The sequence below is a fragment of the Python bivittatus genome, unplaced genomic scaffold, assembly GCF_059951505.1.
Source record: "Python bivittatus isolate LINGU-HERP-01145 unplaced genomic scaffold, Pbiv_v1 ctg000020_np1212, whole genome shotgun sequence".
NCBI lineage: Eukaryota > Metazoa > Chordata > Lepidosauria > Squamata > Pythonidae > Python > Python bivittatus.
Window position 1 is genome coordinate 59,540,129 of NW_028277030.1, and position 22,134 is coordinate 59,562,262.

General features: G+C 39.6%; 1 protein-coding gene across 1 annotated transcript; it reads left to right on the plus strand.

Annotated features, from left to right (window-relative positions):
- The first annotated feature begins 626 nt into the window (after positions 1–626).
- Positions 627–1,689, plus strand: GPR6 (G protein-coupled receptor 6). Its single transcript, XM_007442654.3, has one exon. The coding sequence runs from the start codon at positions 648–650 to the stop codon at positions 1,629–1,631; it is 984 nt and encodes a 327-aa protein (XP_007442716.1). The 5' UTR covers positions 627–647; the 3' UTR covers positions 1,632–1,689.
- The last annotated feature ends 20,445 nt before the right edge of the window (positions 1,690–22,134 follow it).

Consider the following 22,134-nt stretch of genomic DNA (forward strand, 5'->3'; position numbering starts at 1 on the left):
CCGCCTCCTCGGCTCCTGCCCGCCAAAGGCAAAGAAGAGACGCGACTGCAGCCACGCGACGGAGCAGATTTGCGGCGGTCACCGGCAAAAGCAGCGACACCCATGAGAAGCACCTTTCAGCTCTGAGACCGAACCCGAGTAAGAAAGTGGTCCGCCGATTCGGGGGCGTGTAAGGTGGGAGAATTGCAGCCCAGGGGAGAGGAGAGATGTTAGCGCGTTGCTCCCGGCACGTGAGCAGAGGCGCCTTCAGGACCGGGTCTAGCCGCTCACCTGCGGCTCGGCGCCCGGCAACTCTGCTCGTGCAGGAGGGCGAGAGGAAGAAGGGGCGGGAAAGGGAACTTGAGGTTCAGCACCACGGACAGCACTCCGCGGCTTCTGCAAGCCGGGCTCCGTAACCCCCGGTGCGAGCCGGGTTCCTTTTTCGTTTCTTCCTTCTGCTCCGATTAATTCTCCCTTCTTCGTTCATTTCCTTCATTTCATGTTGGATTTCGCTCTTTCTTCCTCATTCTTTTTGCCCTCAGTGTTCTTCTTTCTCTTCCTATTAATTCACAGAGGCTGCGGTGAAATGGACTTTGCGTTATTTTAACCGACCCTTTTCTTCTTTCTTGTCTTTCTCCTTGCAGGTGGCTTTGCTGGCTGTGGCAGAAATGAATGAAAGTGTCCCCTTGAATGAGACCGGGGCTCCTGCACCTTGGATTCAGAGCAGCAGTGGCAATTCTTCGCTGGAGTTTTCCTCCAAGCTCCCCATATTTATCCTCAATCCTTGGGATATTATGCTCTGCATTTCTGGAACCATTATTGCCTGTGAAAATGCCATTGTGGTGGCCATTATATTCTACACTCCCAACCTGAGAACCCCAATGTTCGTGCTGATCGGGAGCTTGGCCACAGCAGACCTCCTGGCTGGAGTTGGCCTAATCCTTAATTTTGTTTTCCAATATGTGATCCAGTCAGAAACCATCAGCCTTATTACCGTTGGTTTCCTAGTTGCCTCTTTCACTGCTTCTGTGAGTAGCTTATTAGCTATCACAGTTGATCGTTATCTTTCTCTATACAACGCACTGACTTATTACTCCGAGAAGACTGTTTTCTGTATTCATATGATGCTAATCGTCACCTGGGGGGTTTCACTGGGCTTAGGACTACTGCCTGTCCTAGGCTGGAACTGTATGGAAGATTATTCATCGTGCAGTATTGTCAGACCTTTGACCAAAAGCAATGTGACTTTGTTGTCTGCCTCCTTCTTTTTCATTTTCATCCTTATGCTCCACCTGTACATTAAAATCTGCAAAATAGTTTGCAGGCATGCACATCAAATAGCACTCCAACAGCACTTCTTAACCGCATCTCACTACGTTGCCACCAAAAAGGGGGTCTCTACACTTGCTATCATCCTTGGGACCTTTGGAGCCAGCTGGTTACCTTTTGCTATCTACTGTGTCATTGGAGATTCAAACTACCCTGCAGTGTACACTTATGCCACACTTTTACCTGCCACCTACAACTCCATGATCAATCCCATAATTTATGCCTACAGAAACCAAGAAATTCAGAGGTCCATGTGGGTTCTCTTTTGTGGCTGTTTTCAGTCTAAAGTGTCCTTTCGTTCAAGATCCCCCAGTGATGTTTAAGTGACTTCTTCCTCTGTGTAGTTTTGCACAAAGTGACAATTTTCAACTTTTGTGAATTACAGTGCCTGGTATGAACCAGATCCATGTTGTGAAATTGTTTTGGGGGGAGATGTTTAAACAGTAGCACTTTATGTATGTGTATTCTTGAGAATGTGACAGGTCTGGATTTCTGGTTATGTGAAACTAAACTAAAAACAAAACAAACAAACAAAAAACCATGGTTGTATACAAGATTGTACATTGCATTTGTGAAGTGAAGGCATTCCAAGACTACATAATTATAGCACTTTATTTTTAGCTGCTGAACTGCCAAAACAGTGTTGCCATTTTCAAAGGGCAGAGAGAGAATGAAAGTAAGTGAAATGTTGTCTGGTTACTTTGGGATGTGAGTGATAATATATTTTGCTGCACAGTATTGATAAATTATGACATTTTGTATACAAATAAACAAAATCATTACATTTTTTCCTGTGTTCTGAGCTGATTTGATGGCTTTAAGAACATGTCCAATGTTTCACAATGCCTCGCCTTTATTTACTTGAAATATTTATTGGGTACATTCACATAAATTCCTTTCAAAGAGAAACCATATCATAAAACAAGGGAATAAAATAAAACTATTTTGTTTGTTTACTTTCTGGTAAGTAATAATGTATTTTCCATTTAAAAAAAAGAGTGAAGCAAGCTTTAGAATACCCATTAATTTTGCTTGCTAGAAATTCCCAGCCTTAACTCTTGTTTATATAAAATATAATTAATAATACATATAGTTTTGTTGAAGAACAAGGAGAGAGAAAATAGCAATCTCCAAATACTTGAAAGGCTGTTACAGGGAAGAATGTGTAGATTTATTCTTCATAGCTCCTGAGGGTAGATCACTGGGCAGAAGCTTTATCGAGGGAGAGCCAAACTCAAAAGGAGGAATTTCCTGACCATAAGAGCTCTTAAGCAGGGGACAGGCTGCCTCCTGTAGTTGTGGATGCACAATCACTGGTCGTGTTCAAGGCAAAGGTTGGACAGCCATTTGTCTGGGTTAGTATGTTTCCTGCCCTGGGCAAGGGGTTGGATTAGAAGACTTCTAAGGTCCCTTTCAAAATTCTATGAATTTAACATTATATCTCTTGCAACATACTTCAAACTGAGCAATTTATTTTATAACTGGAAATTAAATTATCATTTATCAGTTTTGCATTTGAATACTGCAATATATATTATGGCTAGTGGCTATATAATATCTCCCCCACCCTCTTCCCAATCTGGATTAAATGTTTTCTAAAATCTAGAGTTCAGGTCAAACCATCTAATATTTGCATTCTGCAATAGCATGTTGGAAGGAAGGAAGGAAGGAAGGAAGGAAGGAAGGAAGGAAGGAAGGAAGGAAGGAAGGAAGGAGCCAGAGTTAACTTTATTAACATTATGATCCAATAACAGCAAAACTGGGACAGAATATAATACTGACTGTAATGCTAACAGTACATGGGCAAAAATATTAAATGCCCCATATCAATCTGTATACAGAGATGGGATGGGTTTTCATGTATAGATTTTCTACAACTTGAGCTACAATTGGAAGGGTCAAAATTACATTCAGTAACTATAAGTATACCCTTGAGATAGGATAATAATAATAATAATGATAATAATAATAATAATAATGATGATGATGATGATGATGATGATGATGATGATGATGATGATGATAGCATGCCCTTGTAATTTTTGAGGGGATAATGGAACAGAGGAACTAGCTGTAAGGTCTCTGCTGCTCATGTAATCCTGACCACCTGCAACTACTGAACAAATGAACAAAACTTGTCAGCATTACTAACCCAGCTAGCACAGAGGATGAGTTCTCTGGAGTCCTCTAGCTTAGCATGAAGGAATATTATGGGGAGCTTGAGTTTAGTAGTAATGGAATATGTATAATTTTTATTAACTGCAGTTATGCTTTACTGTTTGACAATAAAGAATTCAGAAATTCAGAAGCTTTGATGACTACTTGATTATAAGTCTAGATCTGCAAAACAGGAATCAAAGGAGCACTGTACACATATAAGCACTCCAAAACGTTCCCCATTGTTTGATTACTGTTCTCTGCCCTTGATAGCTTGCTATGAGATGTTTCAATAGTAAAGTATAGCATGTGAAGTGATATAGAAGCTGTGAAAGCAGTTTCATTTAAAGAAGCCATGATAGACTTGAACATCAGGCCCTATCCAACAAAATGCAGTTCAATGGGAGAAATGTAGATTCTACATTTAGGTAGGAAAAACCAGAGGCACCGGTACAAGGAAGGTGGTACTACTTGTGAAAAGCATCTGGGTGTCCTGATAGACCCCTGATGAAGCATTAGCCAGCAGTGAGCTGCAGCTGCCAAAAGAGCTAATGCAATCTTGGGTTGCATCAAGAGAGATATAGTGTCAGAATCATGGGAAGGGACAGTTCCACTCTAGCTGCACTGATCAGACCACACCTGGAATACTATAGAAAAAGGGCAGAAAAGGGCAACAAAGATGGTGAGGAGCTTGGAGGCTAAATCCTATGAAGGATAGTTAAAGGAACTGGATAAGTTTAGCCTAAAGAAGAGAAGGCTAAGAGGAGACCTGATAGTAGATTTGAAAGGCAGTCACATGGAAGAGAAATGAGAGCTACTAAGCAGTGGAAGAGCTTGTCTCCTGAAGTGGTGGGTGCTCCATCACTGGAGGTTTTCAAGCAAAGGTTGGAAAACCAGTTGTCTGGGGTGGTTGGAGGATTCCTGTCTTGGGCAAGTGGTTGACTGGAAGACTTCCAAGGACCCGTCCAAGTCTATGATTTTATGATTGTATCAACATTTAGTAGATTTAGGGAGCAATGAATGCATCAAGAGGGGGGTTAAACTAGATAACCTTCAAGGTCCCTTCCAATTCTGTGATTCTATGAATGAATTACACATAAACCAACAAGAAGTAGTAGTTCTATTTGTTAATATCTGTTTTTCATATAATATTTATAATGACATTGTAAACTTTCTGGAAACATTATTGACCAATTATTAAAATGTTTCTTGAGTGTGAAGATAAGATGTATTATTTTGAGATTGAAGATAGTGTACATAGCACTATACAGTGGTACCTCGGCTCACGAACTTAATTCGTTCTGTGACTCTGGTCGCGACCCGAATTGGTCGCGACCCGAATCAAATTTTCCCATAAGGTTCAATGTAAATACGGTTAATCCATTCTGAACCATATGTATTTTTTTTTTAAACCACAAAAATATGAAACAAAGTACAGTACAGTACAGTATGAAGAGAGAGAACACTAACCTTGCTCGAGGCGACTTCTGGCATGGAGGACAGGAAGGCGGGTGGGGAGGCGGTTATTGTTTGGAGGGAGAGTCCCCCTCCCTACAGGAAGCCACGACCACGTGTCACAGCAGGGAAAATGGTCACGGATCCTGTTCGTCACCTGATGCGGAGTTCGCGAACGGAAGCAAAATTTTGCGAACGGTGCTGTTCGTGACCCGAATTGTTCATGAACAGAAGCATTCATGACCCAAGGTACCACTGTATAACCAGATCACCCACCATATCCAATGTAGATTGAGCATGGGAGGAGAAACAGACAGGCAGAAATTATAGTGCTGGGAAGGATAAAAATGGTGTCAAAATTGCAATTGTAATGCCCTCAGAGTCCCTGGAAATGCTACTAGCATTCCTTCTCCCAAGGGACTGGCCCAGCAGTGGTGCCCAGGCAGTAGAGTGAACCAATGAACTCATAATAACATTAATGTCCTCCTCAGTACCTGCACAGCCGTGCTTCATTCCATTAGTCCCAGTGTCACAGCCAGCACCACACAAGGTTTTGTCTTTGCTTTTGTTTTGCTTTGCTTTGCTTTACTAGAGGCAGATATTTAAATCCCCTTAGCATGAGTATGAGCACAACATACAAATAGAACACTCCTTCGAAGATTTTCCCACAGTGACAATCTGAAAATAACTTGAGCTTCTGTAACGGGAGGTGGACTTAAACCTGTTTCTCCTTTGCTCGTAGTCTAATGTCTGAATTACACCACACTGGCTCACTCTTTGGCAGAGAGCAATCAGCTATTTTTAATTTTAGGAGGCCTCCTGCATAAAGCCATTAGTTGCTTTGTTGTCATTCTAAACATTTCAGGATTACCCCAGATCCGCTGATAGCGCACTCATGCGTTGGGTGGTGGGGAGCTGTTATTTGGCTACATAAACAATGCTGCAGATTGGAAAAGAAGTACTGACTGTCTTTTCATTGTACCCCAAAGGCACTCATAATTATAAACTCAATTTCAAACTGAGGGGAGGGGAGGCCAGTCACCAGTATGAGGGAGTAGAAAGATGGAAATGGAACTTGTAGACTCTTGTTATAATCTCATGGCTGCCCTACAAAGTTAATTGCTGACCCTTTTTTTTTTCTCCAGAGGGCTGCAGTTTTGAACATCACTGGCTATTGCCAGTGTTATCCAGGCTTTTTGAAATGTACCCTTATTCTCCATAGTAAAAACCCGTATGTACTGTACAGCATCATATCTGAAGATCATGCAGGTGTCTTTTTCCCTAAGGCCCACACTCAGTGGGAACCCCTTGCTAATTTTATAATTAATTTTTAGTCAGCAAATTAGATACTGGCATCACAAATGATATGAGCAATTGTCTATTGTCAGTGTTTTAATACAAGTGTTTGCTCCCGCAGGGCAAATATTGCATAAAGCAGAATTTAGAATTTTCTTTCTGTTGTAATGGTGGGTAACAGCTCTTGAACAGGATAGCTCTTTTTATTGATTGATTTATTAATCAAATTTCCAGCTAGATGGCCAAAATGGCCATAATCCCTAGACAATTTGACCCATTGTCAATGCAGGCATATGTGGCATGTTTTCCTATTATTCAGTAATTTGATCACTACCCTGCCTTTCTATTCCAGGTGGCTGGTTGAGTCTCTTTGCTTACAGAAGAGCAGGACAGAACAGCACATTCATCCCAAATAGATACCTACCCAACTGGGACCATTTGAGAGCAATCCCAGTCTACTCTAAAGGGTTAAGTGACCTTTCTCAGAACAGCCTGGGGCACGGGAGAGAACCAGGGAGAAGAAAAAGGTGGACTTCCGTAGCTTGAGCAGAACCTCCCATGATTCCCAGCATCAATACAGTTCTATTTTAACCCATTTCTCAATCAAGTATAAATACCACAGCCATTACTGTTCTTAGAAAAATTGGGTTAACTATTGCTAATTCTTAACAGTGCCTCCCACTACTATCGTAGCAACCCAGATCTCTGAATGCTTCTAACAGTCACATGAATAGTAATGTAAATGATCTGGTGTATAGGCAATGTCAAGAAATCACTCTCTGCTTCTAATGATTTCTGGGAAGAAGTCGTCCTAAATAAGGAGGATATATCAGTTTTGTTCTGGTTAACTCTTAGACTAGAATTGACGTCAGTCTAGTTGCAGTAAAAAAGGTGGCTTTTCATCAGGCACAGTTCTGATCTGCAGGGATACCTGAGCAGAATACCATTATTACCAGCAACAACATTTCTGCTTTTCCAGATTAGAAAAGCCTCGGGTTATATGCAAATGCTGAAAGTGTTTTCAGGAAGAAATGATGTACACTGTGTAATTTTATACATATAATTTTTAAAACTCTCCTCTCCCTGTTTGGAGAGCTATTTAAAATTCAGAAGCATGTAATGATTGCTTACTTGGCAAGAAGACTCAGTATGAAGTAGTTGAAGCAGAATTTATCAACAGATACATTTAGGCTTAATCAGTATTAGGGGTGAACTACAGAGGCTAAAACAGCGTAACATTGCTGTAAATATAGTACTGATTCTTTATCAATTATTCCTGATATAAATTAGCCACTGTTCTTCAGTATTCATTTTAGATACTCAGACCTTTTTCACTTGGCTATTCTTAGGACATTTTCTGGGTCCATAGTGTCACGTGTGCATGCATGTCTGGGAAGGTGGATACAAATCAAAGGACCCTATCACTAATAAGCAATAACACTTCCTGTGTCTGATGAACTGGGAGGATTTTTACATATATGCTCCTCTAGTAATGAATTTAAAATCAATTGATTTTTGTTCCATCATACTGTTGATCGTATATTTTTCTGAAACCATTTCCAAACTTCATCATTTTGAAACATAAATTTAATACTGGGAGGGGGGTGGGGGGAGGAAAGTTGTCGTGTTGAAATTCAAGGGTACAATCCAGTCAAGCGCATGTGAGTCTCACCGTTCCAGAAGGAAAGAAGTATAAATAAGTTGTAAAAGTACTTGCTTGTTGTTAAACTACATAAGGAAAAAAGGAAAAATATAAGGAAATATTTTGAAATTAGAATAAGAATGTGGGCACAATCCACAAGCACTTTAAATCTATTTTTCTTAGATTTAAATATGTCTTACCTCTTTCATTTCAATCTGAGCAGGACAGCCTGAAACTCACAGATCACACATACTGTAGGCTGCCTCAAGCTTTGCTGTGGATTCTGAAGCTCCATTTTAATTTGTCACCAAAATTCAGCACAGTTTTACCACTGTAAAGCACTTGGGCTTTATCAGACTTAATTCTGGTTTAATTATATCCAACAATTATAAAAACTCAATAAGTAGCATGACAATTTTGCTAAAGACTGATGTTGTAATAATACTGAAAATACTTCCGACTGTTGCTTGATTGTAAACTTTCTAAAAACTGAATTACAATAATCTTATTTGTACAGATATTTGGGGCAGGGGATGAAAATGCTTTCCAAATGTTTTTACAGAGATCTCACAATACATCTAACCAGGTCATGCCAACCTACTTCACTAACCTGAAGCATGTTACATTTAGCCCCAGACACACATGAGCTAACTAACTCCCTGTGTATTATGTGAAGTATTTGCTGGGTAATTGGTGGGATCACCTCACTTCCAACAGTGAGGTGACATCCTAGAGAAACTTCATGAAACAAGATATCTCTAGAACACCAATCTGTCTTCTCCCCCCTTGCAGCCTATGGAAAAGGGGAAGGAAGGGGGTCAAGTCTGTTCTGCTGATTCTCTTTGGTGGCTGTAACCCTGATAATTATACTGATTTAATAATGATAATTGTAACCATCCTAGGTCCTTGGGAAGGATCCAATAGTCAAAAATAACAAATCCAGTCAGAACTATCTGGTAGACTATATGTAAATAACAAAGGAGAAGGAGAAGGAGGAGGAGGAGGAGGAGGAGGAGGAGGAGGAGGAGGAGGAGGAGGAGGAGGAGGAGGAGGAAAGTGACAGTGCCCATCTTCTGTGGAAATTGGGAAGACTAAAAAATTTTCACTACAGGACAGAGCCCTCCATCCTGTGTTGTGTGTGTTGCTGGCACCCAAAGGTGAGTCTAATGATTGGTTGAGTGTCATGCAGAGAAAGAAACATCTAAATTGAAATGCTTTACATGCACATCAATAAAACATGGCTTTCAGACTTTAAATGGATGAAGCTGGTAAATGTCTACATCTGCTCTGCATCAATTTATGTCATAAAATGTTCACAAATATATAAGTAAATGAATAAATTGACAGCACTCCAAAGTCAAGCTTTTTATTAGATGAGCTATACCAATAGGTTAAATACCAGAGCCTTTATCCAGACCTTATTCAATCCATATACAACAGGAGTTTTGCCTGGGGATAAAACCAATAGGTCCACAGAAGGATGATGCACTGTTAAAGCTTACATGGTTACTCTCACTCATGTGCAAAACTACTAAGGGCAACATCCAACTGAGATTAAACTTATTTAGGTTTTGGATGTAGTGACCTTCTGTAATTATATGTTGAAATGTAAGTGTACAACCCATCCTAAGTCAAGTACATTTGAATCTCATTGTTTCAAAGAGAAGAAGAGTTATCACATGAATGAGATGTAAAGGCTATTTCGATGGGGGTATGGAGCTGTTGTTTAACCCTGCAAGGGAAACAAACAAGATCTATAGGTGTCAAATATTCAATAGTGTGACTTTTGAGGGTTCTGGGGCACAAAAAGACCAAGGGCACAGGTTGCTCATGCCTCTTAGAAAATATTGAAGTCCTACTTGTTCTGCCATTAATGTTATTTGTCTAAAGCAGTGTTTCTCAAACTTTGCAGATGCCCCTGCCAGTGACTTTCAAATACCTGTAATGAGACTTCTATGACCTGAGGAATATAGTCTAAGGGACATAGCAGAAGGAAAAGAGAAGTGGACAGGAAGGAAGGAAAAAGCAAATATAAGAGTCCATTCTTAATTATAGTACTTTTCATCTTACCATAACTAGCTGGGTGAAGAGAAAAAAGAAAAAGAAAACCTCAGATGCTTGCTAGGAGATGGCTGGGAAGGGCCCAAAGCAGTGGATCTTGCTGGATATGGAATAGTTTGATATTTCTTTTCTCCCTCTACAAACCTTTGGTTGTAAAAAACCTTTTCTCCCTCTACAAACCTTTGACTGCTGGTTTTCTTGTTTGTAATATTCATTAGGTGTTCATTAAAAAGAAAATCTCTGCAACCATGTTGTTTGTTTTTAGAAGACAGGGAAGTTTGGGAAAGAACTTTTTTTTCCCACAGGACAATTCATCATAACCCATGCTGCGCAGGGTAAGATGGAGTCCCCTGAGACATCCTCTCCCCAAGAAAATTATTATGGAATTGGAGCTGCCAGCAAAAGCAGCATAAAGAGTCACTTTGCATACTGAAAAGCCCCAATATTATGTACAACGGCAAATCTAAGGTATCACTACATGGAAGCATAGTGAAAGCTATTCCTTGTCCCACAGGGCCCTGCAAAATTACATTGTGGCAAATGACTGCTTTGTTACTTTCCCTCCTAATATTCTTATACAGTTGCAGTTCTGGATAAAAACTCTTTTGTATTCAAATGCATTTTAGAGTCAGACTTTCTCTCAATTTGCCTGCGCTCAAATCCTTTGTGAAACTTCAAGCGTTTTTTTTTTTAACTGTCAATAGCTTCTAAATTCACAGATAAAAATATGTGTTATTATGGCTTTGTTTTCCATCAGGGGTCCAAACAGCTTTTGGGATGTGAAAGCATTTTAATGGATATTCTTACTGAAGGGATGCTGCAAAGGGCCAGGCAAGACGCACCAAAAAAAATGCATTTACCAGAAGTCTTCTCCATTATCTCTTTGGCTTCCAGAAGGTACTATCAGCTTATTTCTGCATTTTTTCTAGAGAGCTGGACACATCTCTATTATTTTATTTTCTACCAACACCTCAAGGACCTAAGTGCGTAGCCAAGCAGCACTCTTGGAAATAAATATTATACACTTTGTTCTGCAGCATGCTTGCTTCCCATTTAATTTTTGTTTAATTAAAAGTATCTAAAATCATAAAATAAAATCAGATGAGACAAAGATCCTGTGGATGGCTGAGGGAGGTGGTGGTGGTGGTGGTGGTGGAGGAGGAGGAGGAGGTACTGGAGAAAAATCACAAAATATAAAGACCTGCAAACAGAAGTAGAATGACTACGGCAAAAGAAAGCAATGAAAGTACCAATAGTTATAGGTGCCTTAGGTGCAATCCCAAAACATCTGGAGCACCAGCTGAACAGCATCGTCATTGACAAAATCACTATCAGTCAATTGCAAAAGGCAGCTTTACTTGGAACAGCTTATGTCTCGCAATGATACCTTTAACACCGTCAAACAGCATCTGCCTATCCCAGGTCCTTGGGAAGGACTCGATAGGTGGATAAAAATGCCAAATCCAATCTAAACATCTGGATGACTGTGCGACCAACCATTATAATAATAATTTGCTATTTGTGGAACTTTAAAGAATGCAGCGGTCTTTTCTGAGTAGAACAATCAAAGAGATTGCTGAAAGTGAATTCAGCTAAGAGTTCCTGGGTGACCATTCAGTTTTAACTTAGGAGTGTTCTGTATTCAGGATGTCCTTAGTAAAGTATTTTAATGACCAAAACTTAACATTTTTCCAGGAAACCTATCCTCAGATGACCCTTTTTTGATTAAGGCTCCCACAATTGCCTCTTTTTGAGGAAAACTGACTAATCATGGGTAGAACATTCATCACCTTCCAAGAATTAAAACTAACTTGTGTTAGAATAAGCTGGCAACCTTTTTTTTGCTTGTTTTGAAATATAATTGTCATGTTTCATGTTGATTATATACTACAGTGAATATTCAAAGTGAATCATACAGGAAAGAAAATGGAAGAAAAAGGGAATGCATATGAAATCCTATTTGAGTACAGTTTTAGGCTCTGTTCTGAAACTTTTGTGACACATTTCAAATGACTAATATTTGTCAGAGTTTTAATAGTAACAAGTAATACTTTACATCCCAGGGGAACAGATAATGCGATCTTCATACCTGCAGGCTGGCATGCTATGTCACTTTTAGTTATTAACAAAAACTGAATCTGCTTGCAACTTAATGCTCTCTCCCCTTTCCTCCCAGGTCTTCTTCATAGGATCTGAAAGGTAAGAAAATTAAATTAGTCTCAGTTAATTAGGCTGCCCAGAGAGAAGAACTTTTGTGTGCCTAACACTTTCAATTTATGCTTGACTATGAAATCTAAAATCCAGGGTGAAATATCCTGACCATGGTCCAAAGAAATATGGAGCTAATTTTAAATATCCAGTACGACTTTGCACTTGCTGGCAGTACTACATAGCCCATAGTAAATTCTTCTTGAAACTAAGGGGAATTCTAGAAATAGTTGATATATCATTGAGGTCAGCTGTTCCAAGAAAAACAAAAAAATTAAACACCCAGCCAAGAAAAACAAAAAAATTAAACATCATATATATATTTTGTGCAATCCTGTCCAAGATGCTGTTCAATTTCCATGGCTTTTTGATCTTGGCTAATAATAGTCTACCATCTGAATATGTATGCCCTAAATGGTCCTTCTAGTAATTTTAACCTGTGATGTTTTTTAATAAAATTGAAAGGTAACTAATATAGTTGTTGCTGAAAGTGCACATAGATCTTATATAAATCCTAATAATCTTATGCCATATAAACTTATATAAATTATAAATATATATATATATATATATATATATATATATTAATATAATTATATATTATATATAACAATTATGTAATATAAATTATATAAATTCTTTATATATTTATATACATTTGTATAAATTTATTTATATAGATATAAATATATAAATTAAATCTTACATAATCTTATATAAATTATATAAAGTGCAAGGAAAGATAGCAACATAGCATCAAGCTGGCTTCTTCATTTCATCAGTGTTGGTTGTTGTGGGTAACTACTCAGTAAAGGGGAAAAGACACAGAAGAGATACAAGAAAATGAGACAGTAGTGAATGAGGTAGAATAATGAGATAGAACAGGAAAGTGAGATAGAATATTGGAGAAAAAAAAAGAATGACAGAAAGAGGGGAACGGAATATGTTAAAAGGTCGAAGTCAAGATAGTTGACAAAAAGGAAAAAGGACAGTTCTGTCTGATCAGTTTAGCAGGCAGGATTACTCTTTTTTTAGTCTACTGAGTGCTTCTCTGTTCCTGATGGATATGTTCTGCAAATTATTCTAACAAGTTGACCAACCAGATATTTTTATCTCAGTGGAATCAAGGACAACTTTTCTCGCTCCATGTGAATCACATTGGTTTATGGAAGAGAAAGGACTATCAGAGCACATACAAATTACGAACGTTATAAAACTTTCTCATTAGCTGTTTAAAATTCTGTTTCAAAGGCAACTGGTAAACCATTGTTCAGTCTCAGAAGAAAGCTTGAAACCAGGGCCAATGCTTAAAGTTTAAATATTTTTTCTGAAATAAAAAGATAAACAATTTCCTTGAATAAACCACATTACAAAGTGGTTTCCTTTCATAATGAATGTCTAGACACTTAGTCACTTTGTTGACTAAGTCCTGTATTCTACCGTGGTATTGTCTGGGCATTAAGATGAGGTCATGCTCCATTCCATTCCATGCCATCCCTCTTTGCAATGAAAAATGTGGTCACTTGTTCTTCATAGCTCTTCTGTTCCTGATCCCCTAATCTGTACTGGTTTCCCTCTAGAGCAGTGGTTGGCTGGGGAATTCTGGGAGTTGACGTCCACAGATCTTAAACTTGCTAAGGTTGAGAAACACTACTCTAGAGCCTGCTACCACTTTCCAGTGCCTAATCACAGTATATCCCCCACTCTGGACTCACTCCCAGCATTCCAGCAACATATGCTTATATCCTGCTCAGTATTTTAACCTCTTTCCCCACTTAGTATTTAACTTTCTTTTTCCTTACAACATGCTTTACAACATTCTTTAGAAACTCTTCCTAGGATCTACCTATGCCTTCTCACTCCCTCAACTCAGTCCCTCAGCTCAGTAAAACATACTTGAAAATATAGTAAGAGCGTTAAGATGCCATATAGATAGTGTGGGAGAAAATATTGAATTTATGCTTGGAGCAATATTGGTACCCCAAGTCTCCAGAAGAATTAGGCAGACTAGTGCACTGAATATAGTCTCAGTGCTATACTTTTGTCCTGCTGTGTCTTTCCTCTTCTTCATTATTTCTCCCTGAGCACCTACCATGCACAGTGAGAACAATTGTCCTTTCAGCAGTAAAGGAACATGAACTGTTATGCAACATCTGCTCTCAGGAATTGTCTTGGCCCTGAGATTTTTCTTTGCTATTTTCCTGGGAGCGTAGGGCAGTGTCATCATGTTTGTAACACTAGATGGATCTAGCCTTTTAAATGTGGTGCAAGGTTTTCATTTATCTTTTTCTTCCCATGATTTCTTATTCATTTTTACAAAGAAGATGAGGGAAAATTAAGTTTTCCCCTTGCAACAATGGTGGATAAACTTTTTCTCCCCTGTACAGGGCAGTATTCCCACAGGAATAATCCATTGGAGGTTGTATCACCAAAGTCAAGAGAGGTTGAATATTCTCTCCCTTTTTGACATCTACCCAGAACCTTCCTGTCTCTTTTCTCCTCACACTGCAGGCTAACTTGTGAAAAAGTAGATCATTTTTGCCAGAGATCTGAATTGCTGGTTTGCAAAGGGCTTTTGAATTTAGGACAAAAGCAGCATGAAATTAGATCAAGGGTTGTGTATGGCCTGAGGGCTGCAGTTGCCCACCCTGCTTAAAAGAATGCTTGGAACAAGCTAATTTACTGTAACTTACTGCCGTTAGGAAGTGTGTGAAGATGACTAATGGCAATCTTGAAGCCAATTTAAAGCTTGGTGTATTTCTTTTCTTTTCTTTTCTTTCTTGCTGATTGGTGGCTCAGTCTGGAAGTCTTGGGATAGGGAAATGTACAAATATTTGTAACAAACAAACCAACAAATGATTTGGAAGTTAAGCCTGGAAAAGTGAGAGTGGAAACCAGAATATAGGAAGCTGCATTAAATTATTGGCTGAGGATGACACTTCTTTCTTCAGGTTTATCTCCCTTGACATTAGATGAGAAGATCCCAAACCAGGTGAAAGTGAGCAGGTCACAACAAGCTTTTACTCCTACAGTAAAAAAAAAAAGAAGTCAAGATGGTGATGGCAACCATGGGGTTGAAGCTCTGCCTCTTTTTGCATACATGTGGGGCAGGCCAGGGATTTGATTGTGTTTCAGATGTGGGGGGGAGGGACATTTTGCCACCACCACCTCCTCCTTTTCTCCCCCCACCGCCACCTGCTCGATCCTTTATTGATGACTTTTCCAAAAGAATCAGAAAATGCTGACCCTCAAGTGCCAAGGAGGGCGGCACCCAACCCTCCAGAGACTGAAACATCTGATGTGAACTGGCCCTGGCTGCCACTTTAAATCAGATACTTTCAGAGTGTTCAGGAGAAAGATATTCTTACCATCAAGGCAACAAAGTTGTAATAGTAATTGCAGCAACTGCCACTTTGAAACCCTGGGAAATAATTTTTGTCCTTGGGTCTCAGACAATTTCTCTGTTCCTGCTTTCATTTAATTTTTAGAGTGATTAGTGCATATGGATTTTCCCTTATGTAGGGGTGCATTTTCATGGGAATATTCTTTTAAGGTTTATCCTCGCAGCCTGCTTGTCCTGGAGTGAGGATGGCCACCAAACATTTCTTAGGGACAGGAGTGCACAATATTGTCCTCCAGCCTCCAGCCCACTATGAAGGCCCATCTTTTCTTGCTGTGCATCAAAAGTAGCATTTTGTGGCTTCTAGTGGCACCAATGGTGCTGTGCGGTCTGCCTGACTTGCTTCCTTTCATTGTAGACAAATGTCTCCATCCCACTGTCTACTGTGTTCTCTGGCACAGAAACACCCCCTCTTCTTCAGCTATTGGTCACTGTCCTCCACAATAATTTTCTCTAGGTGCTGTTCCATCAGCCCTCTTCTGAATGGACTTTCCCATGATAGACCAGACTTTTTTTCTTCTGTCTGACACCTTCACTGGTGGAAAAGTGGACCTCCCTTTTTCTAAAGCCAGTGAAATTGATAAGAGTTCTGCCAGTTTCCCTTTCCAGCCTAAACTCAAATGACTAGGGAAAAAAAGTAAAATAGTGGTGTATTCTTTCGTTCTTTTTCCCCACCAATCCACAAGTGGACATGCCAAACAGAAGGCACCCAGGTAAGAGAGAGTCAGTGAAAGGGGACTCATACTATCATTGGAAACCAAATGACCTCAGAGACCTAGCCAGAGAAAGATTTTCCACCACAGTTTGGAGGGGTAGCAAAAGCAGAGGAATCCATCAATTTTGGCAAGGTAACTGCCATTGGACTGAACATCTGGCTAGCATTGTTACCAAAGATCAAGACTGGATTGAAATCTGGATACCAGTTTTTTGAGGTGGCTTCATTTCCAGCCAGTTTCTGTATTGCAGACAAATAGCTTAAGGCTGCTATGCAGGCTGTATCACCAAAATCAAAAGTGAGTGAAAGAAAGGTGGGATATTAATATTTTACATGTATACATATGTGTGTCAAGAGATCTAGAAGTCACAAGCCAGGGCAGTCCACTTCAGATGTCAAGAGGCCTCTAACATGAAACCCAGAATAAAATAACTGTCAGGAGGCAAAGGGCAAGCACATGTCTACAGAAATGGTTGGTCTAGGGTCCTACCATTCGGTAGAGTGAGACAGCCAACCTAGGAGATGGTCCAACTTCTCTGCTGCTTGCAATGACCTTCTGTTCACTTCTCAGAATACTGTAGGAAAGTGTAAATTATCCTGATGAGCCACTGAACAGCATGCTCTAACTCAAGGGCACCCTGTGGTGGTTTGTATTACAATCCCTTACTGTGTTGGCTATGTTGCCCTGAACTGATGAGGACTGAAGTCTAAAACATCTGGAGGGTGTCGGGATGCCTATCTGCTGTAGCAGCTTCCTAGACACTGACAGCTTAGTATCCTCAGATCCTTGATTGATTCCACTCAAGAAGACCAATCAAAGGATCCTCTGGACAGGAAGAACTACAAAAAGGTGCCTTGATCTAATTAAATCTTCTTCTTTAATAATGTTTTCCTGAGCTAGTGTGTGTTCTTGCTTCTTTGTAATCTCTCTTTTCTGATCTTGCTCCAGGTTTCTGACTTCTACTTTAGACTGCTCTTCAGGGTCTTGACAACAAGGGTTCATGAGCCTTGTACACTGTTGTTAGCCAATATTTTATTTCCATGACACCATGGATCAGTCTACAGAAGATGAATCAGAACCTAGATGCAGATTTGTCAAGGTATTTTAATTGTCTCTAATATTCGACCTGAGATTAAAGGGTTCCAGGACATTCCTGGTTCTGCTGGATCTCTGTGGGGAGGGGTTTGATGCTGTCAACCTTTGGACTGCCTGACCAAGATGGGGCATGAAAGCACCACCTTATACAGTACTAGTTCCAACTCTCACTGGTGGTGCAGTTCCCTAAGGTTGGGTTTGGGAACATTTGCTCAAGCCCTTTGGTGTCTTACTTCCCATGCTATTTAATATCTATACAAAACCAAGGTAGAAACTGTCTCAAATTTTAAGGTTCAGTGTCATCAATAGATTGATGACACTAGCTCCTTCTCTGCTGAAGAGGCGAGAGAAACTCTTGTCAATTTCACCCTTGCTCATTTTGGATGGGTGCTGATATTGTGGTACAACAGAGGCCCTGAGCTGCTTTCAGACTGGCAGAGATGCCTGATATGCAAGTGACCTAATTCTAAGGAAAAGGTTCAAATACAAAATCAGTGCCTGGCATTAGTAATAGATTAGATGGCAGTATACAGATTGTAGTTTAATCAAAACAAGTCATCTTATCCTGGTCAGTAGAAAACTGAGGAAGGAATAAAGATTATACTTTTCTTGAATAGGTTTGCACATTTCTTTCAGGCTGGTGTCTTAATTTTGATGCCTAGATTTTGGCAGTGACCACATGCAAATTTAAGCAGCTAAGACTGTTTAAGGGGATCAACTGTGCCTATTCCTGGAGATGTCAGTTCTGGTTCTTAATGCCTTAATTAAATCACATCTGTACTAGAATAATACATTTTTTATGGCTGCCTTTGAAGGGCTATTCAGAAACTTACTCTGATTACCACTTGCCTAAGTTTTGTTAAAGATAGCATGTGACTCCCATGTTACAACTAGAGTAAGATTTTTGTTGTTGTTGTTGCTGTTGTTGTTGTTGTTAGGGTTTAGAACTTACCCCTCCTCCTGCTCCAATTTGCAGGTTTGTTCATCATCTTGAATATGGTAGGTGGGTACAATATGGTCCTCACCATGCTGGGAATAGCTGGCCCCACTGAATTTGGCAAAGGAAAAGGTGCTAATTCTGTTTGGGCAGATTTTTTTAAAATAAGAATTTATTGAAAGTGATACATTTTTTTTTTTACAAATGTAAGACTGAACATCTGTAAGAGAAAGCAAAACTGACACATTATCCCCTCTTCATCTACAGTAGCTTCATAAACAAGCATGGTTCAAAATATTCACTAAGCCATGTATGAATCCACATATAGATAACCTGAAAATATTGTATTTGGCCATTGTGAGAACAGGTGGTCCTCGTTTAGTGACCACAATTGGGACCAGCAACTTAGTCATTAAGTGAAGTGGTTGCTAAGTGAAACCATGACTGTGCTTATAATGTTACTTCAGCTTTCCTTTGCTTTACAGACCTGCAAATGTTGTAAATGCAAGGACTGGTTGCAAAGTTACTTTTTCATCACCATCATAACTGCAGATGGTCACTAAATGAGGCAGTCACTAAACAAGGACTATCTGTACACACATATTTAACAAAGTGGAGGACCTTCTGTTTCACCGATATGTGCAATGTGCTGAATTTAGGCAAACATTTGGCCTCCTAAACTAATGTAAATGTAATGTGGTCAGTTGGATAGTTTTTGAGATTATTTTTGTCAGTGTTTTGCTTGCTTTGAATTTTATGTGTTTATTTCACAATATACTGTTAGTTGTACTGGGTACCCTTGATAAAAAGGTAGGATGCATAGTTAAATGATACATTAAAAAGTATAGTAACAGCAACTGAAAAAAGCTGTCATATTACTTTCAAGTATCTATCTGAGTCATAATATCTTACTTCTGTGCATCTTAATCTTGGAATAGGCTAAATTCCCAAACATACCCCTCCTGAACGGCTCACAGTTATAGGAGTATAGGATTGTGGACTGTGACTTTATTTTGCGTTTGCTTATTTCATATACAGTATTCTTGCTCTTTTTCATTCTGTACTTCATGCTTTCATGTGTTTTGTTCAGTTTCTCCTTACTGTGGAGCAAATGGACGATAGGGAGGAGGGTTGGTGCTCAGTGAAACTTGTTATATTCTGTTTTAATGAACATATTTTATTCATCAACTCAAAGTATAGCAGAAAGGGTGACTTGAGGTAACTTCCTTCAGAATTATTACAACCAACGGGTCCCTGCTAATACTCCATAAGAAGTGCATTTTTCAGATCGTTACCTCAGACAAAAGACTGATGTGCTGTCTAGAGCATTTCCCCCCAGTAGCTAGTCTTGGAAAATCAAACTAAGAATGATGGAAGCTGGCAGACCCTTTTTGGGTTGCTGAGTATATAAATGGCGGGGGCAGGTTCGTAATGGATTTGGAGAGGCGATACAGTGACTAGCAGCAGAGGGCTGGTCCATCAAGCCAGACTATTCACCAACACAACCATTGCTTGCCTTGATGACAACCACACTGAATTAGCACAAGTTCTAAACAGTATTGGAACAGACATATTCATTCCATCTGGATGGGATCTGCTGCAGTGCTGGAAGCTTCCAGAATTTAGTTGCTGATCATTTTTTATTTATATATCCCACCTTTCATTCAGGAATTCAAGGCAGCGTACATAGGGTTCCCTTCTGCACGAGAAATAGGAGATGCTTGATGACCATGAAACTTCAATTACATGCCCAGATTCAGTCATCATTCCATGCATTTAAAAAACAAATGAATAACAGTAGCAAAAAATCCAAAGTTAAGGAAATAGGAGGTCCACAGAATATTTTATTCTGATAGAGTGTGTGTGTGTGTGTGTGTGTGTGTGTGTATTAGAAAAGAACAATTTTGGTTGAATTCAGCTGAAATCATTATGTATCTTGATTGATTAAGGTATTCAGGTCCATCCTAAGCTATGGGAACTCACTGGGTGACTTTGGGCTAGTCACTGTCTCTCAGCCCAACTGACTTCTCAGGGGGTTGTTGTGGGAAGTGAGATAAGTCAAAGTGAGATTCATAAATAAACTGCCTTGAGCTCCTGGAGGAGTGGGGGGGGGGATATAAAACTAATAAATAAATACTTTTATTTTACCTCTAACAAACATGCTTGTTGATGGGTTTTCAACAACACAATACTTAGCTGATATGATATGTCCTCCTTGCTTTTTGCAAGAAAAAATAATATCTTCATATGGTGCTAATATATTTCCAGGTGGCCGCCTCTGAGTTTTTTGACCACATAGTAATGCATGGCAACTATTTATTGACTGTTCCGCTGCTTTGTTATATTGATCTGTGGCACAGGACTCATAGTGTTATGGTCAAACAGACCTAACTCTGTAGCTCACAAGAGGAAAACAGAATTATTATTTGCTTCAATTTCCTGTCAAGCATTATATCTCAGGAGTCATTTTTTTATTGCATTCCTCAAATAAGTTTGCTTGTCTGCAAACTCCTTTATGAGTTGCTCCCTTAAAGAGTCCATTAGGAGACATCAACATTTGCAAAATGGCTTCATCTGTACTCCCATGTAGAGACAGCATTATTAGAAAACAAATGCATTTTAATTTCTGCCCTGTTGCTCTTCGTTGTATGAAAGTGTGGTCCCTAGTACAGACCTTATATTCTATTCCACTGGTTATACGGAGGCTTGAGAAAGTGAATCTTTGCGTTTGTGATCTTTGCAGTGTATAATTTGCACTTTATACTTCCTTGTCTGCCATCCTTTGCTGCCCATCTACTTGCTTTAGAGATGTTTTGGCAGCTCTGTTCAGAATACAACTAGCCATCCAAACTACCTATCCACCATTCCCTAGTTAAGGCATTAGATCCTGTCTTTCAAGATTTTAAACTGAAGTTTCTCTATTAAAGAATCACATTTGCCTTGCCTATTTTGTCTTGAAGACTGTGACCTTCAATAGAGAGGTTGTCTTGCCACTAATCTTATAAAGCCTCTTGGTGATCTTCTTTTTGGTTAAAGAAGGGGCAAAATACTGAAAATAAAGAATGAAATAGCCAAGAGCCAGCCTCGGAAAGTGTGCAACATTTATGGCAATTTTCTTCAGGAAAGAGCCTGCAGCCCTCGCAGTTGACTTTGGGGGCCAGTTGCTATAAATAGATAGGAGTGGATGGGAATGGTCCATTCAGATTCCCCTACTCACCTTGAGCATCTCAAACATTGTTCTGACGATGAGACTAGAGCAAAGGAGACCAGGTGCCCTCTTAAGGAAGGGCAGCACAACAGGAGCAATGCTTGTGCCCGGCTAGGAAGTAGCTGATTGCTCTCAGCAGCAGCAGCAGCAGCAGCAGCAGCACTTATATGGTCCGGCTTCTTCTGGAGGTCTGAGGAGGGACCAGGCTGTCCCCTACCTTTATTAAGAAATCATCACTCTGAAGGTAGATATGTATTTATTTACATTGGTCAGTGTCCAGATAAAACAGAACATATATAAACTAAGTTCAGCAAAGAAAAAAGAAGAAAAAAAGCCAAACAAACCATCCACATAGCATCAGAAATTGAAAAGATGAATATGTGTATGAATGTACTCTGAATTATAATAGTCCAAAATAATTACAGAATAAGGTAAGTCAGTATTTTAATAAGTGAATCAGGTATGAGGATATCTGTCATGTGTGATAGTCAGTTGTTTGCACCCATTCACAGCAGCTATACAGAACTTTGCTACGTTACCGGCGATAACGCTTTTCGTGCCTGGTATGAAGAAATTGACATGAAGTTCCTCAAGGTAATTTGGTCCATATAGCAAGAGAGGGAAGTGAGCCTTGTGCAGCAGCACATGGAA